Raw genomic sequence first — 17,904 nt, forward strand, 5'->3', positions numbered from 1 at the left:
AAAAACCAGGTAGGCCTCTCTTGGGGGCAGACAGGCCAACCCTGCATTTTGTTTTTCTTCTGTGCATAAAGTCTTGGCTCCCAAATTTGGAACACAGATAGACCGGGGGAAATTTTAGAGGGTTGGTTTGTTCCACTTTTGATTTCTTTTCTCCTCAATAAAACAGAGGCAATATTTGCAAAATATTTCAACAGTGCCACAAGTGGGGGAAAACCAGCTGGATGGGTCTTTGACCAAGGAAAATGAAGGCTGGGGGAGGCAAAAGTGGTGGGCTGTTAAGACTTCCTGATCTTGATGAGGGCCATTGTGAGACCTTCCACAGCACACTGCATTTTACTTCCCAGAGTTTGGGCAAAGAGCCAGATAGACAAGGCTTCTCCAGCTGGGGCAAACAATTTTGGACTCTGAAAGTCGAACTCAAGGTGGAGCAGTTGAATCCCACCACCTTCAATATTTTCCCTAGCTTTGCCCCAGGGAAGTTCCTCAGGGCACCAGCAGTCTTTCTCCCACTAGGCCTGTTCTCCATACAGAGTTCCTATCTGGTAACTGGCTCATGTATAAGAAATTTATGAAACATAACTTTCTTCTTTTTTTTTTCATTAAAAAAATAAAATATTCAAGACTATCAGCTTCTTTCGCTTTTTTGTTTTTCTCTCTTATATAAAATATCAGCAAGCCAAGAAAAGAAAAAAAAAAGGAAAAAGGGAGCAAAAAAAAAAAAAAATATAAAGGGGTTAGGGACAATTGCTGAGGTAACTTCATACCTTGAGGTAGTTTTACTATCACACACAGCATCACCTGACTCCGCCCACATCTCGGGTTTTGTTGCAAGGTGGGAAGGAAGGTAACTTCATGCATGTGGCTTTCCCACAAATGCACAGACCTTCCTCTCTTCCCAACACACGCGACAGCATTTTCCAGGGTGTCATAAAGTTCATCACCTGGCTTGGTGTCCAGCAACAATCAGCTAATTAGATGGTACCTACACTGGTAATTACCTCCACCAGGTAATGATGGATCTAAGTGAAACTGTCAGCTATTGCCTTCCTTTGGCCTTGTCAGTGTTTCCAAACCCACATCTGTTAAACCTGGGAAAGTGAGCTTATCTTTGTTTAACCCTTTCCCAAGGGTGTTAGGTTTTTCTTTCTTTTTTTTTAAGCACCTTTTCTTTGGGCCAACAGCAGCTAGGGAGGACATAAGCTTACAGCTACACAAATAATCCATCAGGAGAAAGTAGGAACAGCAGCATCCCTTTCTGATGGGCTGATTGTTGAGGAACACTTGCTAGTTAATGGACTTAACATTTACACGGAGCTCAGGGTAAATGGAAGTCAAAGTCCCATTCTCAGAGAGGAAAAAAGAGGGACTATTCATCTCCTCATTTTCCATGAGCTTTCCCAAGACTAGTCAGTGCTCCCCACAGTTTGTCTGCTCTCATAGGAGAGACTTGATAGCATCTCATCCCAGCCCCAAGGGCCAGGGGTGGGTGCACCATGGGATTACCCAGGTCCTCAATGGAGTTGAGGTTTTGCCAAGGGGGAACTATTGTTCCCCCCTTCTCCGTTCTCACATCCAATTGTTAAAACAGACTTTTAAAAATATAAAATCAGCCTGAGAGTGATGGGAATTGGGGATGGCAGCTAGCCCCCTGCCATGGACATAGTTTCACATATATGGTCCCATGTGGTAGGTGGGGAGCTCCATGGGAGAAAACCCTAATAAGGACTAGAGAAATTGTGTCAATTTCCCCCTAGAGTCATCTGCTTCAGATCAATCCCAAGGAACTCTTTTAAATGTGGATCATTGTACTTCAAACTTTTTTTCCCCTTTCTATCTCATTCTATTGAGTTTAAAGGGTAAGAATGGTTATTATAGTCTATTCCCCAGGATAATGAGCAATATAGAATTTGCCTTTAGGGCAATTTTGAAATATCTAGGGCTATGGTCAACATGCATCAACAGTTCCCATTCTCCCATTGCAAGAATGGTGAAACCACCATGAGTGAATACAGTGCACTGAGGCACGAGGGCAAAAATACTTTCATCAAATGAGGAGGAAGGTTTGGGGATACTGTTTTCAAAGGCAAAACTTGACCTTTCCAAGAGGTCCCATTATGGTATTCAATATGGAGCAGAGGGACAATAAACCCTGACAAAATTCATATTTCTTTCCCTGGTCTAGGAGAACAAGGACTGGAATACAATCCACATTTAAAAGCAATTGACACTGAGCTATCATTTGGATAAGGAATGCCCAGAGGAAAAGCAGATCATAGGGTTGAGTCAATTGGTTTGATCTTTTGGAATAATTGGTCTTCTTTATGGAAATATTTGTTTTGACGAGTGGGAAAATCTGATTCAATATTTTGATTGAGCATCCCTGATTCCCATTCATTCTTAAGCCTGCCATTCTCCTTTGATTTCTACTTTTTTCTGTCCTGGGCCAATAGGATCGGAGGCAGATCATTTCCTCCGTGCCTGAGTCTGGTTGTTCTGTCCCTTCTGGTGCTGTTGCTTCACTTGAGCAAGGATGTCTCGGATCTTACGCTGGGCCATCTGTCCAGGGCAAAAAAAATTAAGAAAATGAATGAGACAGTGTTGGAAGGAAGTTAGGGCAGCTCAAAACCCTCAGATGCACTGAAGAAGGCAACAGACACCAAGTACCATCCATCCCATGTCTCTCCATCAGCTCATTCACTAGTATTTCAAACCCCCTGAATTCACAGAGTAGGTACAAACTCATCTTATAGAACCAAGTACTTAAGGAACTTGGAGGCAGGGATGATATAACGTTGTCAGAGAGCACCATCAGTTTATTTACTGACACTGTCAGATCACCCTCTTCACTCTAGGTTTCCATCAACGCTACTCTCTCCTGGTTCTACTCCAACCTGTCGTACTGATCTTGCTCAGTAACCTTTGCTGGAGATCTTCGTCCATGGCAGGCAGGTGATTCCAAGGGCTCTGACCAAGGCCCTCTTCTGTCACTAATACTATTTCACTTGGTGACCACATCAGCATCCACGAATTGAATCATTTATCTTTATGATGAGTATTCTCAGACCTACTCATCCAGCCCTGACCTGTCTCCTAACCTCCAGACTTTTATCTCCAACTTCACAATAGACATCTCAAATGGGATGTCCTGTAGATATTTTAAATTCAACAAAATCCCAAACTAAAGTCATTATCTTTCCCTACTCCACTCTCCCTTCTCCCACTTCTGAATTTCTCCATTACTGGTAAGGGCACCTCTACTGTCCCGGTCATCCAGGCTTGAAAGCTAGGTGTCACTCTTTTGTAAAAAAGTTTTTATTTACTTTTAGTTCTCAACATCCACTTTTATAAGATTTTGGGTTCTAAATTTTTCCCCTTCTCTCCCTCTCCCCTTGACAGCAAGCAATCTGATATAGGCTATACATGTACAATCATATCAAACATATTTCCACATTAGTCATGTTGTGAAAGAAGATTCAGAACAAAAGGAAAAACCACAAGAAAGAAAAAAAGTAAAAGTAGTATGCTTCAAATCTGCACTCACATTCCAAAGTTCTTTCTCTAGATGTGGATAGCATTTTCCATCATGAGACTCCCTACTCTTTCACACATATCCTCCCCCTACCCCACACAATATGTTACAAAGATACTTTCATGTTTGCATAGCTCCTTCTCTCCTGAAGCAACTACCACACTTGTGTAGGCCCCCATCTCTTCACAAGTAAGCTACTTCTTTTTGGGGGGGATGGAGAAAGGCAATCAGGGTTGAGTGACTTACTTGACCAGGGTCACACAGCTATGAACTCAGGTCCTCCTGACTCCAGGGCCAATGGTCTATTCACTGCGCCACCTAGTTGCCCCTACACTTAAGTTATCACAATAGCCACTTGGTTAGCCTCTCTGCCTCAAGTCTTGTCTCCTCCACTCCACTGTCAAATTAACATGACATCTTACTCCCCCATCTCATGCAATCCAATGACACTGGCCTCCTTGTTGTAACTAGATCAAAACTCCAGCATTTTTACAGACTGATCCCCATACCTGGAATATTCTTTCCTCACCTCCACGTCCTGACTTCCCAGGTTTCCTTCAAGGGATAGTTAAAATCTCATCCTCTTTGACGAGCCTTTCTGATCCTCCTAAATGCTAGTAGTGGGCAGCGAGGTGGTCCAGTGAATAGAGCACTGAGTGAACCTTGAGTCAGGAAGACCTGAGTTCAAATGTGGCCTCAGACATTTTTTATAGGTTAACACTCAGATATAGTATGAGGTTCAAATGAAGAAATGTATAAAACACGTTCCAAACTAGAAAGGGCTATTAAAATTAATTTGGTTGTTGTTGAGTTGTTTCAGTTGTGTCCAACTCTTCATGACCCCATTTGGAGTTTTCTTGGCAAAGATACTAGAGAGGTTTGCCATTTCCTTCTCCAGCTCATTTTACACATGAGGAAACTGAGGCAAGCAGGGTTGAGTAACTTACCCAGCTAGGGTCACACAACTGACAGCTTTCTGAGCTGGTAAATGTACATTTGCCTAAAAGACTATTTTCCTAAGAACTTACAAGGCAAGAGCTCACATGGAGGTCAGAAGGAGCAGTACAAGGACACTCTCAAGGTCTCTCTAAAGAACTTTGAAATTGATCAATAGACATGGGAGACACTGGCACAGGCCCACCCAGCATAGCCTGCCCATATCAAAGAAGACAATGTGCTCTATGAGCAAAGCAAAATTGCATTAGCTCAGAAGAAACATGAGATATGTAAATTTGGGGACATCCCCACTCCAAATGTTCATTTGGACTATTTGTAGCCAACATGTGGTAGTATTCTGAACTCATATTGGTCTGATCAGTCACAGACAGACACATTATACCTTGACCCCAACATGGTGATATTATTTTGGTTCTCTGAGAATGGACAACAGTTAACCAAGCAAATGTCTCAGGCTGGATTTGAATTCAAGTCTTCCTGACTCCAGGCCCAGAACTCTATTCACTGTGCCACCTAGTTGTCCTATTAAAATTAATTATTAAGAGCAAATAACATAAAAGACAATTCCAAATGATTCTTAATTGGCTTCCCCTCAGGCTCAAGTGTCTGTTCTCTCCAGTCTATCCTCCTCTAAGCTGATGGACATTTTCCTCAAGCATACTTCTGTTAATTTATCTACTCAAGAAACTCCAGTGGCTCCCCATCCCCTCTAATATCAAAACCAAACTCCTTTATTCTGGCATTTAAAACCTTCACAACCTAGCTCCAACTTATACCACACTAACATCATGGGATTTTATTTGAGGGATTAAAGGGAAGGAGAGGAGATAAGTTAGAACTGCGCTGAGAAGGAGTAAGGACAGAATCCAAGAGTTCCCAATACATACAACATTCAGTTGATGTAAGGGATCCATATTTTGTCTTTCCTCAAAAGTTTTCATTAATCAGCAGATACCTTCTTTGGGTAAAAAGAAAGATGCAACCCAACCAAGAGGCCCAGGAATGGACTTGACCAGATTCCAGAGCCTCCTCTTATTCTTAGGAACCAAAAGGAGCCTCTCTTCCCGGGAAATCCTAGGACTCCCAAACATCCTACCTGGCTAGCATAGAAGTGTCCAATGATCTTGACAATGACTTGCTCGTTCTCATCAGGAGTCTGATCTCTAGGCACCACCACTTCAGCTGCTGTCAAGTTCTGCAGCTCATTAACCTAGAGAAAAGGTAGGGGTAGGGGCAGGTTAGCTCATGAGGGCTAAATAAAAGGGCTAAAGACAAGGATGAAGCCACATCAGGACTGAAAAGCGGAGAGGGAACACAGTCGAAAAGTAAGAAGCAGAAGGTGAGGTATGGAGAGTAGAAGAGGCCAAAGAAAGTTAGTGGGGGGCAGAGCCACGTGTTCATCAGACAGTCAGATGGCTGAGCAGTAAGGTCAGAGTTGCTAAGTAAGGGAGAAATATGTTTGTTCAGTGGAACACAGGATCTGAATTGTGGAATGTTAGAAATAGAGAAGGTCAAGTCCACTCCTTAGCACCCTCTACTTTTCATTTTAGAGGTGAGAAGAAACTGAGACTCAGTTAAGTGACTCACTCAAGTAGTCAACATTTTAATCCGGGTACTCTGACTCCAAGTCCAATAACCCTTTTCCTTCCACTTTGCTGTTTGATTGAGCAGTGAGGTTGAAACCTCTCCATATCCACTGCCCCCCCCAACCCCACCCCCACCTTCCATGGCTCACAGTTTTGCCGCCTTTGCCGATAACTCTGCCAGCTGCTGATGCAGGCACCCGGATGTGGGTTTCCAGTTTTACCTCTTCCTTAGGACCAAAGAAGTTTTCCTCCTTGAGTTTTCCATAGATTCTTCCCTGAGCCTAGGGAGATAAGAGAGGGTTAAGCAGAAGTCCTCTCTGGGCAAAAAGTACGGATCTTAAGCACTGAATTTCTTATCCTTAAGGCAAAAGTGGGAGAGGGAACAGTCAAATGGAAAAGTTAGCTGTACTTATCTCTGTATCTCTCTAACCCCTTTCCCAGGTCAGGGTAACCACCTACCCAACCACAATAGGTTTGGTAGAAATTATTTAGGGCCGAGTGAGACAGTGAGGAAAGTGAGTTGGGAAATCTGTTTCTCTTCATTCTTGCTCTGTTGGCTTGAGATCCTGGTAGAATGCCCTACAATGCTCCATGATCCAAGCTATCACAGAGTAACAAGAGAAAAGATCATCAAAGAACTGAATCCTCTTGCAATTGAATGAATGAATGAATCAGGAATGAATGAATCAGGAATGTAACAGACTCCTCAAAACAAATCACAAAGCAATTTAGTGAAGACCTGATTCAGAAGGACCTGGAAAGCTGCCAAACTCTCAATCCAACCTGTTCTCCTGCTCTTAACACTTAAGGATTGCCTAATTCCTACTTTCCCTAGAAGGCAAAGACAGAATGGAGGGCCAGGACTTTCTCTGGGAACTAAACCCAATGATAAGTAAAAAGAGATTCCCTATTCTGGCTGTAAGAGATTAGAGAAAAGGAGATTAGAACACAAGGGACTTTGAGGATAACAATAAAAAATAAAAAACACAAACTGTAGCCCTATGGCCTACTGGGTTGAGAACAGCAAGTGAAGCTTAACAATTTGACATATAAACTGAAAACTAAAAGCAAAAATACAGACTCCCTCCTGAACAGACTTCATTTCTTCCTCAAGAAAGTAACGAGGTGGAAATCGTGTTTGTCCTTCGTTACCAAAGAAGACCATGCCATCAGAGAAATGATGACATGACTTGCGCTTGACTTTGTTTTGAGTGAGGGAGGGCTGTGCAGGTCACCAGCCTCACTTCTCCTCCAGAGCCATCTGAATCCAGTGACCTGATATTCCTCGGGATGACTGGAGATGGCCCAGGATGCACTGGGAGACCTTGGGCCCTTTAGGCCAAGGTCTTTGCAGGTACTCACTTAGGGTGAGGCAACGCTCAATCGTTGAATAGGCTTGTTTAAGAAGTAGCCAGGGCATGGCTCCTTTAATGAGGTCAAGAAAACAAAAGTGGGAAATAGTAACAGTTACTACTGATAATCACTGTAAAGCTAGTGGGGTCCAGGAGACCTTGGCAGGGGCCCCTTGGAGTCACAGTTTCAGAGTGTAGCAAGTTTAAGGTTTTGGAAGAGGAGGGGAGGGGAGGGGAGGGGGCAGTAAAATCCAGGTCAACAAGGTAGAAATACCTTAAACTGAGCCTCTGGGGGTCCAGTGATGATGACCATCCGAACTTTGGAATCTGGGGTCTCTGGAGGAGCAATCTGGAAACCCAAACATAAAGGACTCCAACTTTATCAACTCTCAAATTATTACTTCCGTTGGCAAATCCATAATAGAGAGACATAAAAGCTAGCCTTCCTAGCATAACTGGTGAAAAGCTTACATCAAAGAGCTTTTGAATCTTTAAGGAAGGAGATTACCAAGCTGGGATGCTTTCCATTCTCATCCTAAAGCTTCCAAAGGCTAGTCAAGTACGGCTTTGTCTACACGCAAAAGTATAAATGAGGTGCACACTGATTTCCCTCCCCCCATTAAGCAATGAGAGGCCTTCAACTAAAGACTGGTTATACTGTAGGGTACTAACTGGGATTTGGTGACTCTTTGAGTCTTTTCAAACTACTTCGACTCTAAACTTATTGTTTCTGACCACACTGTTTCTCCTTTTTTAAAGGAATCCATTCTTCCAATAGAGCGCTCAAAGCACAGGATGAAAAATTTTTTCAAGGCAGTTTTCAAGAAGGGACTGAGTATAGACAAATAGAAATTCTCAAAGTTGGAAGCACATTTCTCCTCACTGAGGCACTTGGAGGAGGGTTAGAATGGAATGGGATAAATTCCTGCCCCAGAATAGAAAGAATGAGCAAATCACCTTGATGGAGGCACTGGCAAACCTTGATAGCTGCTTGATATGCTGTCCCTTCTTGCCGATGATGGCACCCACTGCCTGGGCAGGGATGAATACCTGCACCATCTCCTGCTCTGGAGCCTGCTACCAAAGCAAGAAACATTACCAAGAGGGCCTGCTAGCGCTCTAACATCACTCCCACCTACATACTTCTTCCCCCTCAACTCCTCTTCTTACGCCCTTACCCCACTCCATAGCGACAAGTAAAACCAGGAGGCTATACCACCCTCCCTAGTAACTAGCTGGATTGGCCCAGAGGCAACGGTTTCTTTATGCTTTCAATGTGGTCAGAGAAGATACACAGTATCTGTAGGTGCAACTGACATTAGGAAGGTATAGAAAAAGACTATGGGGAATGTTCGCTTGCTAACAAACTAAGGAAAGACTTGGACTGGCATATGACATACGATTCAGTGCCAGAAGATACTGGGGTAAGAGAATTCTCAATGCAGGCATATAGAAGAGTTGCCACTCCAGGAGAATGCTAGCCCACTCCACCCAAACACTTCTTAGAGAAATTCTCAGGCTCAGGTGCTCATAAAAAAAGATTTAACCCATTAGGGGAAAGAGGAGATAATGAACATCTTGGAAGGTCCCTTGAAAACAATTCTTCTACTTACCATGAAGGAGCTATAGGGGGCAGCCCCTGAGACGCTGCTTGGAGGTGGAGGAACAGCACTAGATGAGGCTGGGAAGAGGCCCACAGCAGCCAAGTTGAGGCCAGGGATCAAATGAGATTGTAGCTGAAGAAGAAATATTGAAAAAGAGGCAATTAACACAGTCTCCCCCACACCGCAATGAGCCTGGCAATATATCCACAATCCATGTTCATGGGATTTCAACAGGGACCATTATAGAGAAGATGTGTGCATTTTCATAAATCTGCCTAGATGATATTTTTTCTTACACATATGAAATGTCTCTTTTGTAAACAGCCATGGTCTAACCAGACCACATAGACAAAAAATAAACAGCCACTGAGGCAGAGTGAATTTGAATCTCAGCTCTGCTGCTTATGTCTTCTATAACCTCTCTGGGCTTCTCTTTCCTCATCTGTAAAATGGGTAGGATTGGACTAGACAAAGATCCCTTTGCTCTCCAAATCTACACTGTACCCACTTATACCACTCTGGAAAATATTTAAAGACATTTTTTAAAAAATTCTCTTGACACATGATCAATGGAACACAATTCCAACAGCAACCGCTGGTACATTCCTTTATCAGTCCTTTGTAACTAACAACTGTACATCCGGGAGGCGGCTCTGACTGGGCAACAGAACTTTCCTGTCTATGAGGTTAAATGAGCCACATGGCAATTACACCTGTTTTCATGGGTACTGGGCTTTGACCATAGGCAAACATACCAGAAAGAGCATGAATGAGAAATCATGGGAGAGGAAAGATGGGGACTGGGTGTGTGATTTCATCAATACTGACAATCCCCTACCAGGCAGGTTAGCAGATTCTACAACTTTTAACTAATCTGTGTCAGAGGCTACTTGAGTCCAGGTCTAATTGGATTCAAGGTCAACACTACCCACTCTATCACACTACCTCTTTAAACCTCACTATAGTAACCTCTAAATACTTCAAATTTGGAATTCAGAGTTCTAGGGACAGAGAGAGAGAGACAGAGACAGAGAGAGAGAGAAAGAGAGAGAGAGGGTGTGTGTGTGTGTGTGTGTGTGTGTGTGTGTGTGTGTGTGTGTGTGTGTGTGTATGTGTGTGTACACACACACATCTAGATAAATAAATTCAGTAATTTTAAAAATTTTCCCCTTTTTCTTCTTTTTGTAAGGAGAGGTTTCCTCTTCAAGGAGTCCTAAGGGTTGCCCATGGTCACATACCCAATGTAGGTCCAGTGGAAAGACTTGAACCTTGGTCTAACTCTTAAGACTAACCTTTACAATTTACATATTACAATGCCTTTCGGGGAGGTCCATTACCAGAATTTATAGGGTACCTCTCTTCTAAGTTCCAAAACTTCATTTAATACATCCCTAAGGTGAGAAGACAGCAAGGTTTGGGAATGTTTTCATGTTCCCCAGAAAGGGCTTTCTCAAGTCATACAACATGCAAACTTATTCCTTAGCTTTCAATGATCTAGAAATTTGAAAAAGTATATTACCAGAGAAGTGACCTCTATATCCCTCACACAAGACTCACAAATGGACAGAAAACTAGAAGAGATGAGGAGTCCAGGAGGTTCTCCTATTCTTCTAAATACTCACGCTCATGGCTGCTACATCATTCTCATAGGCCTCACGAACTTTCTTCATAATCTCCTGCTCAGCTTTACAGCAGTTCTCAATAGAGCCCTTAACAGTAATGGTCCTCTCAGGGTTGTAAAGGGTCAAGTCCTGCAACCTGAGGTGCAGAGAAAAGAAAAGACCTTAAAAGGTTATTTCCCACAGGTTACTGCCAAGTCCCAAATAGGAAGTCTAGAGACCTGATTATTAAAAAGGTAGTATTATGCATTATAACTCTTAAGGCAAATAGCTTATCATATCTCTCAGGGTCACTTCCCCTTATCTAGAATAATGGGAGTGACCAGCCCAGACTATCTGCACCTCCAGAGTAGGTTAGAAGGACCACATGAGATTAATCAAAAGTATATTGAAATACTTAAAATAGGTTTATTGAATCCTAAGGGATTGCCAAAAATTATACAACCCCCATTAAGATTAGGACTACTAGATCACCCTATTTGGAGCTGGTTGCACCAGGATAGAAGAAAAAAACAGATTATGGCTGGATAGTTTCATCCAAAAGATCTACTGGGCTCCATATCTCTTTGGAAAAAGAACAGGGAAGGTAGACTGCTTCACCTACAGAAAAGGGTCTAGAGGTGGAAGAGACTAAGGAGAAGAGAAAGCATGATACTTTCAAAGGGAAAAATTAAGGTCCAATGTTCTCTCCTCCACTGCCACCTGAATACCTTTCCCATTTTAGCAGAGCATATGTTAGGAGAGTTTATTATAAATGCATGGAGACGGAGTAGAGACAAGAATCCCTTAGTCTTGGGTCCCAATTCGAATGGTAAGGATGGAAAGACCAATGCAGTGAAAAAAGACTCAAGAAAGACAAGAGTTAGGAGACATCAGAAAGGTCAATTAGTTTATGTCCCTTCTTCTATAAATGTTTTCCCTGGACTAATAAGACATACACAAAATCTCAGCATTAGAAGGGGTCTCCAACATCCCAAAGGATTGTGGCTTATACAACCCTGGCATTTTACTTCTCTGCTTATGGAAAGAGCAATGAAGGAGAAAGTCTTACGAAGAAATGGTGATTTTGGTCTCAGTATCCTGTTCCACTTTTTTCAGATTTCGTCCTTCTTTGCCAATTAGACGTCCCACGAAATTATTGTGGGCCAGGATCTTCAGGGGGACCTCATCAGCTCTTGAGAAAAAAGAAAAAGAATGAATGATGAATGAGAAAAGGCATTTAAGTAATTACTGTGGGCAACTAGGTGGCCCAGTGGATAGAGCACCAGACTTGGAGTTAGGAAGACTCATCTTCCAAGTTCAAATCTGGTTTCAGACACTTACTAGATGTGTGACCCCAGACATGTCACTTAACCCTGTTTGTCTTAGTTTCCTCATCTGTGAAAAATGAGCTGGAAAAAGAAATGATAAACCACTCTAGTATCTTTGCCAAGAAAACCCCAAGTGGTGGCATTCAGACACAACTGAAATGACTGAACAAAACAAAACGTGCAAAATGCTGGAGATACAAACTGAAAAGTAAAGCAATAATTACTGCTATTCTAATAGGGGAGGAAGGGACAACACATAGGCGATTTCCACTGCTAGTACAATGATAAAACCCAGTAGTGAGTCTAGGTCATTATTTCCAAACTTTTCATTTGTTCATATCTTCAAGGCTCAACATGTAGCACATTCCCCATGGAGTCTTCCCTAATATCTTCTAACTGAAAGTATCTTCACCCTCCTCAAAACTTTCAGGAGCCCTCTGTCTCAGTCTCTTTTTATCCCCAATTATAATATTAACAACTCAAATTTATATGGCAATTTAATGGCAGAATGTCTTATATATGTCATCTCATTTGATTCAACAATCTTGTTAACTGCTTACAATTCCCATTTGATAAAAGAGGAAAATGAGGCTCAGAAAAGTTACATGACTTTCCCAGGGTTGCACACCTAGCAAGAGTCTGAGAATATCACATTTGTTGAGTGGAGTACTGTTTCATTCTTAATATGTACATCATTTTGCATAAAGAACACACTTAATGTCTGTTTAACTGAATAACTTTGTGTAAAGGCATTGGTAGAAATACAGAGTTGAATTTAGGGCAACTGAAAACAAAAGGATAGCAAAAAACATAAGAGAAAATAAGACTATTTTGGCTACACAAAATTTAAAAGCTTTGCACAAATTAAATCAATAATAGAATCCAAAAAGAAATGACAGAAATATTGACATCACTAAGAAATAAATGTTAAGTCTGATATCTAAAATATACTGAGAGTCAGCAGAAATATTTCATTCTCCAAAAGACAAGTCATCCAAAGATATGAACAGTCTTCAAGAAGAATTGTAAACTACAAATGACTCCACCAAAACATAGTGACTGGCAAAGGTGGCAGATGACAAGGAATCAGGAACTCGATGCATTCAACCTGACTCTGACTACTAGGACCCAATCCCTAGATTTTATGTGAGAAAACTGAGACTGAGGGAGATGAAGTGATTTTACCAAGCTCATACAGCACAAGTATAATAAGGGTAAGAGGTGGAATCTGAACCCAGGTCCTCTCTCTCCCATCAGTGCTCTTCACTTCTATTGGAAAAACTATGTACTGACTGAGTCCCTTACAAATATGTTACATAATCTCAACAGGGCCATCGTTACAGAAAGGCAATCCTTTCAAATCTCCCTACTCCCCTCACCGCAGTAGCTCTCTCAAAACTTTTTATCCCTCCCCAAATCTCCCATGGTTCCCCTTCTTACCACCCTCTCAGCTAAGAACTTTGCCTCATATTAATTGAAAAAAATGAGGTCATTCAATGAGATCTCCCTCTTCTCACATCTCATCTTTCAAATGCCTTCCCCCACTTATCTTCCCCCTCACATGAGATGACTCTTCTCCTTGCCAAAGGAAACCTCTCTTAACAGCACAAATGATCCCATCCCAGCCTGTCTTCTCCAGTAGGTTGCTGTCTCTCTCATCCCTACTATCTCACTTATCTTCCTACTGCCCACAAACATGTCCATGTCTTCCCCATCCTCAAAAACACCCACACCATCCCTACTAGCTAATACCCCACATCTCTCCTCCCTTTTGTGGTTAAACCCCTTGAGGAGGTCATCTAAACTTTTCTTCTCACTGTCTTCTCAACCCTATAAGCCTGGCTTCAGACCTCCAATCAGCTGCAACTGTTTTCTCCAAAGTTACCAGTAATCTCTTAATTGCAAAATATAATGACCTTTTTTCAATCCTCATCCTCCCTGGCCTCTCTGCAGCCTCTGACACTGTGAGTCAGTCTTCTCCTCCATGATACTCTCTTCTCAGTTACAAGACACTATTCTCTTGGTTCTCCTCCTCTCCTCGATCTTCTCTGTTGTATTTTCATCAAGGTAAAGCTTGCTAACCAGAGGGATCTCACAGGGATCTCTCCTGGGCCATTTTCCCTTCTCCCTGTGCACTGTCTTATTTGGTGATCTCAGTAGTTCCCCTGACTTTAACTACCATCTCCATGCTGATGAATCTCAGATCTACTTATCCAGCCTAACCTCCAGATTATCTATTGGACGCTTCAACACCTTAAACACAAGTCTAAAGCTGACCTCATTCCCTTCAATTTCTCTCCCTTTCCAAAATTCCCTATTACTGGTAAGGGCACTACTATATTTCTCAAGCATCCAGCTTCACAGCCTAAGTGTCATCCTCAATTCCTCACTCTCTCGCTGTCTCACTCCTCCCCATCCAATCTGTTGCCAAGTCCTGTTAATTTTATCCAGGTAATCTCTCACCTGGACCTCCTTCTTCCTTCTGATCCTGCCACCATCCAGCTGCAAGCCCTCATCACCTCACATCTGGACTATTACAATCACCTGCTTGTTGGCCTCCCTGCCTTGTGCCTCGTGCCTCTCCCCACTCTCCCCAGCCCATCTTCTATTCAGCTGTCAAGGTGATCTTCCTGAAACTCAGGTCTGACCATGTCACACACTCTCATACACACCATTCAATAAATTCCAGTGGTTCCCTATTACCTCCAAGATAAATATAAAATCCTGTTTGGTCTCTTCAAAGGTTTTTATAACCTGGCCCTCTCCTACATTTTCAGTGTTCTTACACCTTACTCCCCTACATGTGTTCTGTAATTATCCTGGCTTCATGTCCCATGCACAAGACTAAATTGCCTGGCCCCATACATTTCCACTGACTGTCCACCATGCCTGAAATCCTTTCCCTCTTCATCTCCTGGCTTCCTCCCCATATCAACTAAAAGCCCACCTTCTGCAAGAAGCCTTTTCTGATATTTTTTACCACTAATGTTTCTGTTCGGCTCATTACTTATCCTCACTTGCACATAATTGTTTTCATGTTGTTTGCACTATTAGACTGTATGTTCCTTGAGAGCTCTTTCCCTCTTTGTATCTCCAGGGCTTAGCACAGTGCCTGATAGTAGAAGCTTCATAATACTAGCTGACCAACTGACTTGAGCTGCAGAATTACATAAGAAAAGTGACTCAGCTCAGACTCAATGATCCAGCTGGTCAGCAAGGAAGAAAAAGGTCCAACACATACCAAAATACTCATAATGTTACTCCTCATAATGACATGGAAATAAAGGGGGTATCTTTCAATTAACTGCATGATGGCAACCAAAAAGAAAAAAAAACCCTATGGTATGTTAATGCAATAAAACATTAAGCAGCAAGTAATGACACAGAGATGATCTGCATCTCAAATCAGGGTCAATGGACATTGATTTGGGAAAAGGAAAAGCAAGAGTAAAATAGCCTTACGTCTTGGTATCTTTTGCTTCTTTCTGCATGATTTCCAGAATCATCTTGCATGCAGAAGAGCACCCTTCCGGGGTAGAGTGAACGCTGATGGCCTTCTCAGCCGCTCCAGCATTCTCCTTTCGGTGAACATCAATTCTGAGGGTTGAGAAAGTAAGAGATTATCATATCCTCCCAGCAGAGTGCTGGTTCTTGTATTTGACCCAGGAAATGCAGCCCCTAAATGGGTACAAAGCCAAATACAAAGCTGCCCAGTACAGGGAGAAAGAGAGGGCACCAGGAAATCCATGGTGCAGACTTTGGTCTCACTGACATTGCTTTAATGAGGGCTGGCACATTGACGGCCCTAACACAGAGATGGGAGTAAGGAGAACCAGTCTGTGAACATAGAAGCAGAAAAAAAATTTTTATTTTCATATTCATTTATTGAAATTTGTCATTTTCTTCAATTATGATTTAAACATGGTTCTGAGAAATGGTTCATAGATTATCACCTGCTGCCAAAGGCATATATGAAACAAAAAAGGATTAAGAACTCCTGCTCTAGGGTCATATTCAAAGTTTCACATGCAGACTTTGAAACAAACCTAAGGGGAGGGGTGCAACACTAAACAAATAAAGAAACATTTTACACCTCAACCTCTAGCAAAAAAGCTGGGGAGGGGGAGGGAAATCACTCAAAAAGGAATAGATGAACAAATAGTATAAGCCTTAGTCACTTGTACTCAGTAAAACAAAGATATCTGGTATGAAAATGACTATCAAAGGGAACTTTTTTGCCCTCTATCAATGTCAGCTTTGTGGTTCAACTCAAATTAGAGTTATTGTATCAAAATTAAACTGGAAGAGACTTTGTCAGTAATAACCTAATCCAGCCTCTCATCCTATGAGGGAATACTCAACCACACTCACACACTGTGGGCCCTGCTTAGTAATGTCTTGGAGGATGGTTCCTTCCTTGACATCAGTTGCAATTATATTACTGGATATTTTCATCCAGTCATTTCCTGCCACCACCACCCAAACCAATTTCTTCCTCCTCATCTGATATTTATAGAATAAGAGGAAAGGGAATGGGAAGCCCTGGCCCTCCAAAGGGGAGGACACAATACATCAGTGACACTGAACTCACTTCTTGGAAGTGAGGAATCAGATCTATAACATCATCCCTTTCACCTTCTCCCCTAGCCCCAACGCTAATCAGGATTTTCAAAGTTCTCCTATACCCCACATTCCAATCCCCAACCATATACATATATATACTCACTTAGACTGGGTCTGTTTAGTAATGTTACGGATGGTGGCTCCTTCCTTTCCAATGATGGCACCCACATACTGGGTGGGTACCAAGAGTCTCAGGGGAATATCCACCGGCTGTTGTTTAGAAGGAGCACCTGCCACCACAGGTGAGCCCTGGCGGGGTTGACCCCGGGAATTAAAGCCACCCCGGCGACCGTTCTCAGGACCCTGAGCCATCTGCTCATCAGGGATATAGGAGACCTTCAGTGAGTGGTTCTCCAGCTGGTGACCATTCAGCTTCATGATGGCTCTGTGGGTACAGGGAAGAGACAGTTAACCATGTACCCATCAACCTCAAAATGAAATTGAGAAAGTGTGTGTGTGCTCAATCCATTTACTGCACTTGGAACTGGAGAAATGCCATGGAAGTATTAACCACTGCCACAAGTAGAGATCTTTTAGTCTAAAATTAACAACAAAGAAATATGATTCAGAATCTTTTAGTGAGTTATCCAGTCTAAGGATAGAGACCTGATCACCACCTTTAGGTAGTTGCTGTTGCTGTGTGTGTTCGTCCTTCATTGCTGAAGAAGACCATGCCATCAGAGAAATGATGACATGACTTGCACTTGACTTTGTTTTTTGAGTGAGGGAGGGCTGTTCAGGTCACCAGCCTCACTTCTCCTCCAGAGCCATTGAATCCAGTGACCAGATATTCATCAGGATGACTAGAGATGACCCAGGAAGAGGTAACTGGGGTTAAGTGACTTGCCCATGGTCACACAGCTAGTGAGTATCAAGTGTCTGAGGTGAGATTTGAACTCAGGTCCTCCTGACTCCTGCACTGGTTCTCTATCCACTGTATCACCTAGCTACCCCACCCTTAGGTAGTAGCTTTCAACCTGAACAGAGTCCCTAATTCCCTTAAGGAATTAATTCCCATTCTGATGCAAAGGGAGACATGAAAGACATGTTAGTTTGCAACCATATTTTAACTTTGTGAATTACATATGAAATCTTATTATGATTTGGCATGGGGAGAGTGAAGAGCATAAAAAAATTCCATATTAACAGTAAGCATTGGCCTGACCAGAGTCCAGCTATGCTCAGAGAACACCAATAGAGAATTATACAGTTGGAGAAAACCTAAGAGATCATCTCCAATCATTCACTCAATCAACAAAAATTCATTAAATGACTACTATATATTCAGCAAAAGCCAAGACAACTAGGGCCCAGAGCACTTATC

At 42.4% G+C, this 17,904-nt stretch overlaps 1 protein-coding gene across 2 annotated transcripts in view; it reads right to left on the reverse strand.

Moving 5' to 3' along the window:
- Window positions 1-633: 633 nt before the first annotated feature.
- Window positions 634-17,904, reverse strand: part of IGF2BP1 (insulin like growth factor 2 mRNA binding protein 1) — a 60,511-nt gene continuing 43,240 nt past the window's right edge. The window contains exons 6-15 of one of the 2 annotated variants that reach the window (XM_072646137.1): window positions 16,684-16,965; window positions 15,420-15,554; window positions 11,699-11,821; window positions 10,651-10,786; window positions 9,038-9,160; window positions 8,382-8,501; window positions 7,699-7,773; window positions 6,222-6,353; window positions 5,583-5,696; window positions 634-2,556 (exon numbers count right to left, since the gene is read on the reverse strand). In XM_072646137.1, the coding sequence (XP_072502238.1) occupies window positions 2,464-2,556; window positions 5,583-5,696; window positions 6,222-6,353; window positions 7,699-7,773; window positions 8,382-8,501; window positions 9,038-9,160; window positions 10,651-10,786; window positions 11,699-11,821; window positions 15,420-15,554; window positions 16,684-16,965 (1,333 nt within the window). In that variant the 3' untranslated portion in view covers window positions 634-2,463. The remainder of the gene's footprint in view (window positions 2,557-5,582; window positions 5,697-6,221; window positions 6,354-7,698; window positions 7,774-8,381; window positions 8,502-9,037; window positions 9,161-10,650; window positions 10,787-11,698; window positions 11,822-15,419; window positions 15,555-16,683; window positions 16,966-17,904) is intronic. The other variant, XM_072646138.1, reaches the window with a different exon arrangement.

Source organism: Notamacropus eugenii, chromosome 2, assembly GCF_028372415.1.
Source record: "Notamacropus eugenii isolate mMacEug1 chromosome 2, mMacEug1.pri_v2, whole genome shotgun sequence".
NCBI lineage: Eukaryota > Metazoa > Chordata > Mammalia > Diprotodontia > Macropodidae > Notamacropus > Notamacropus eugenii.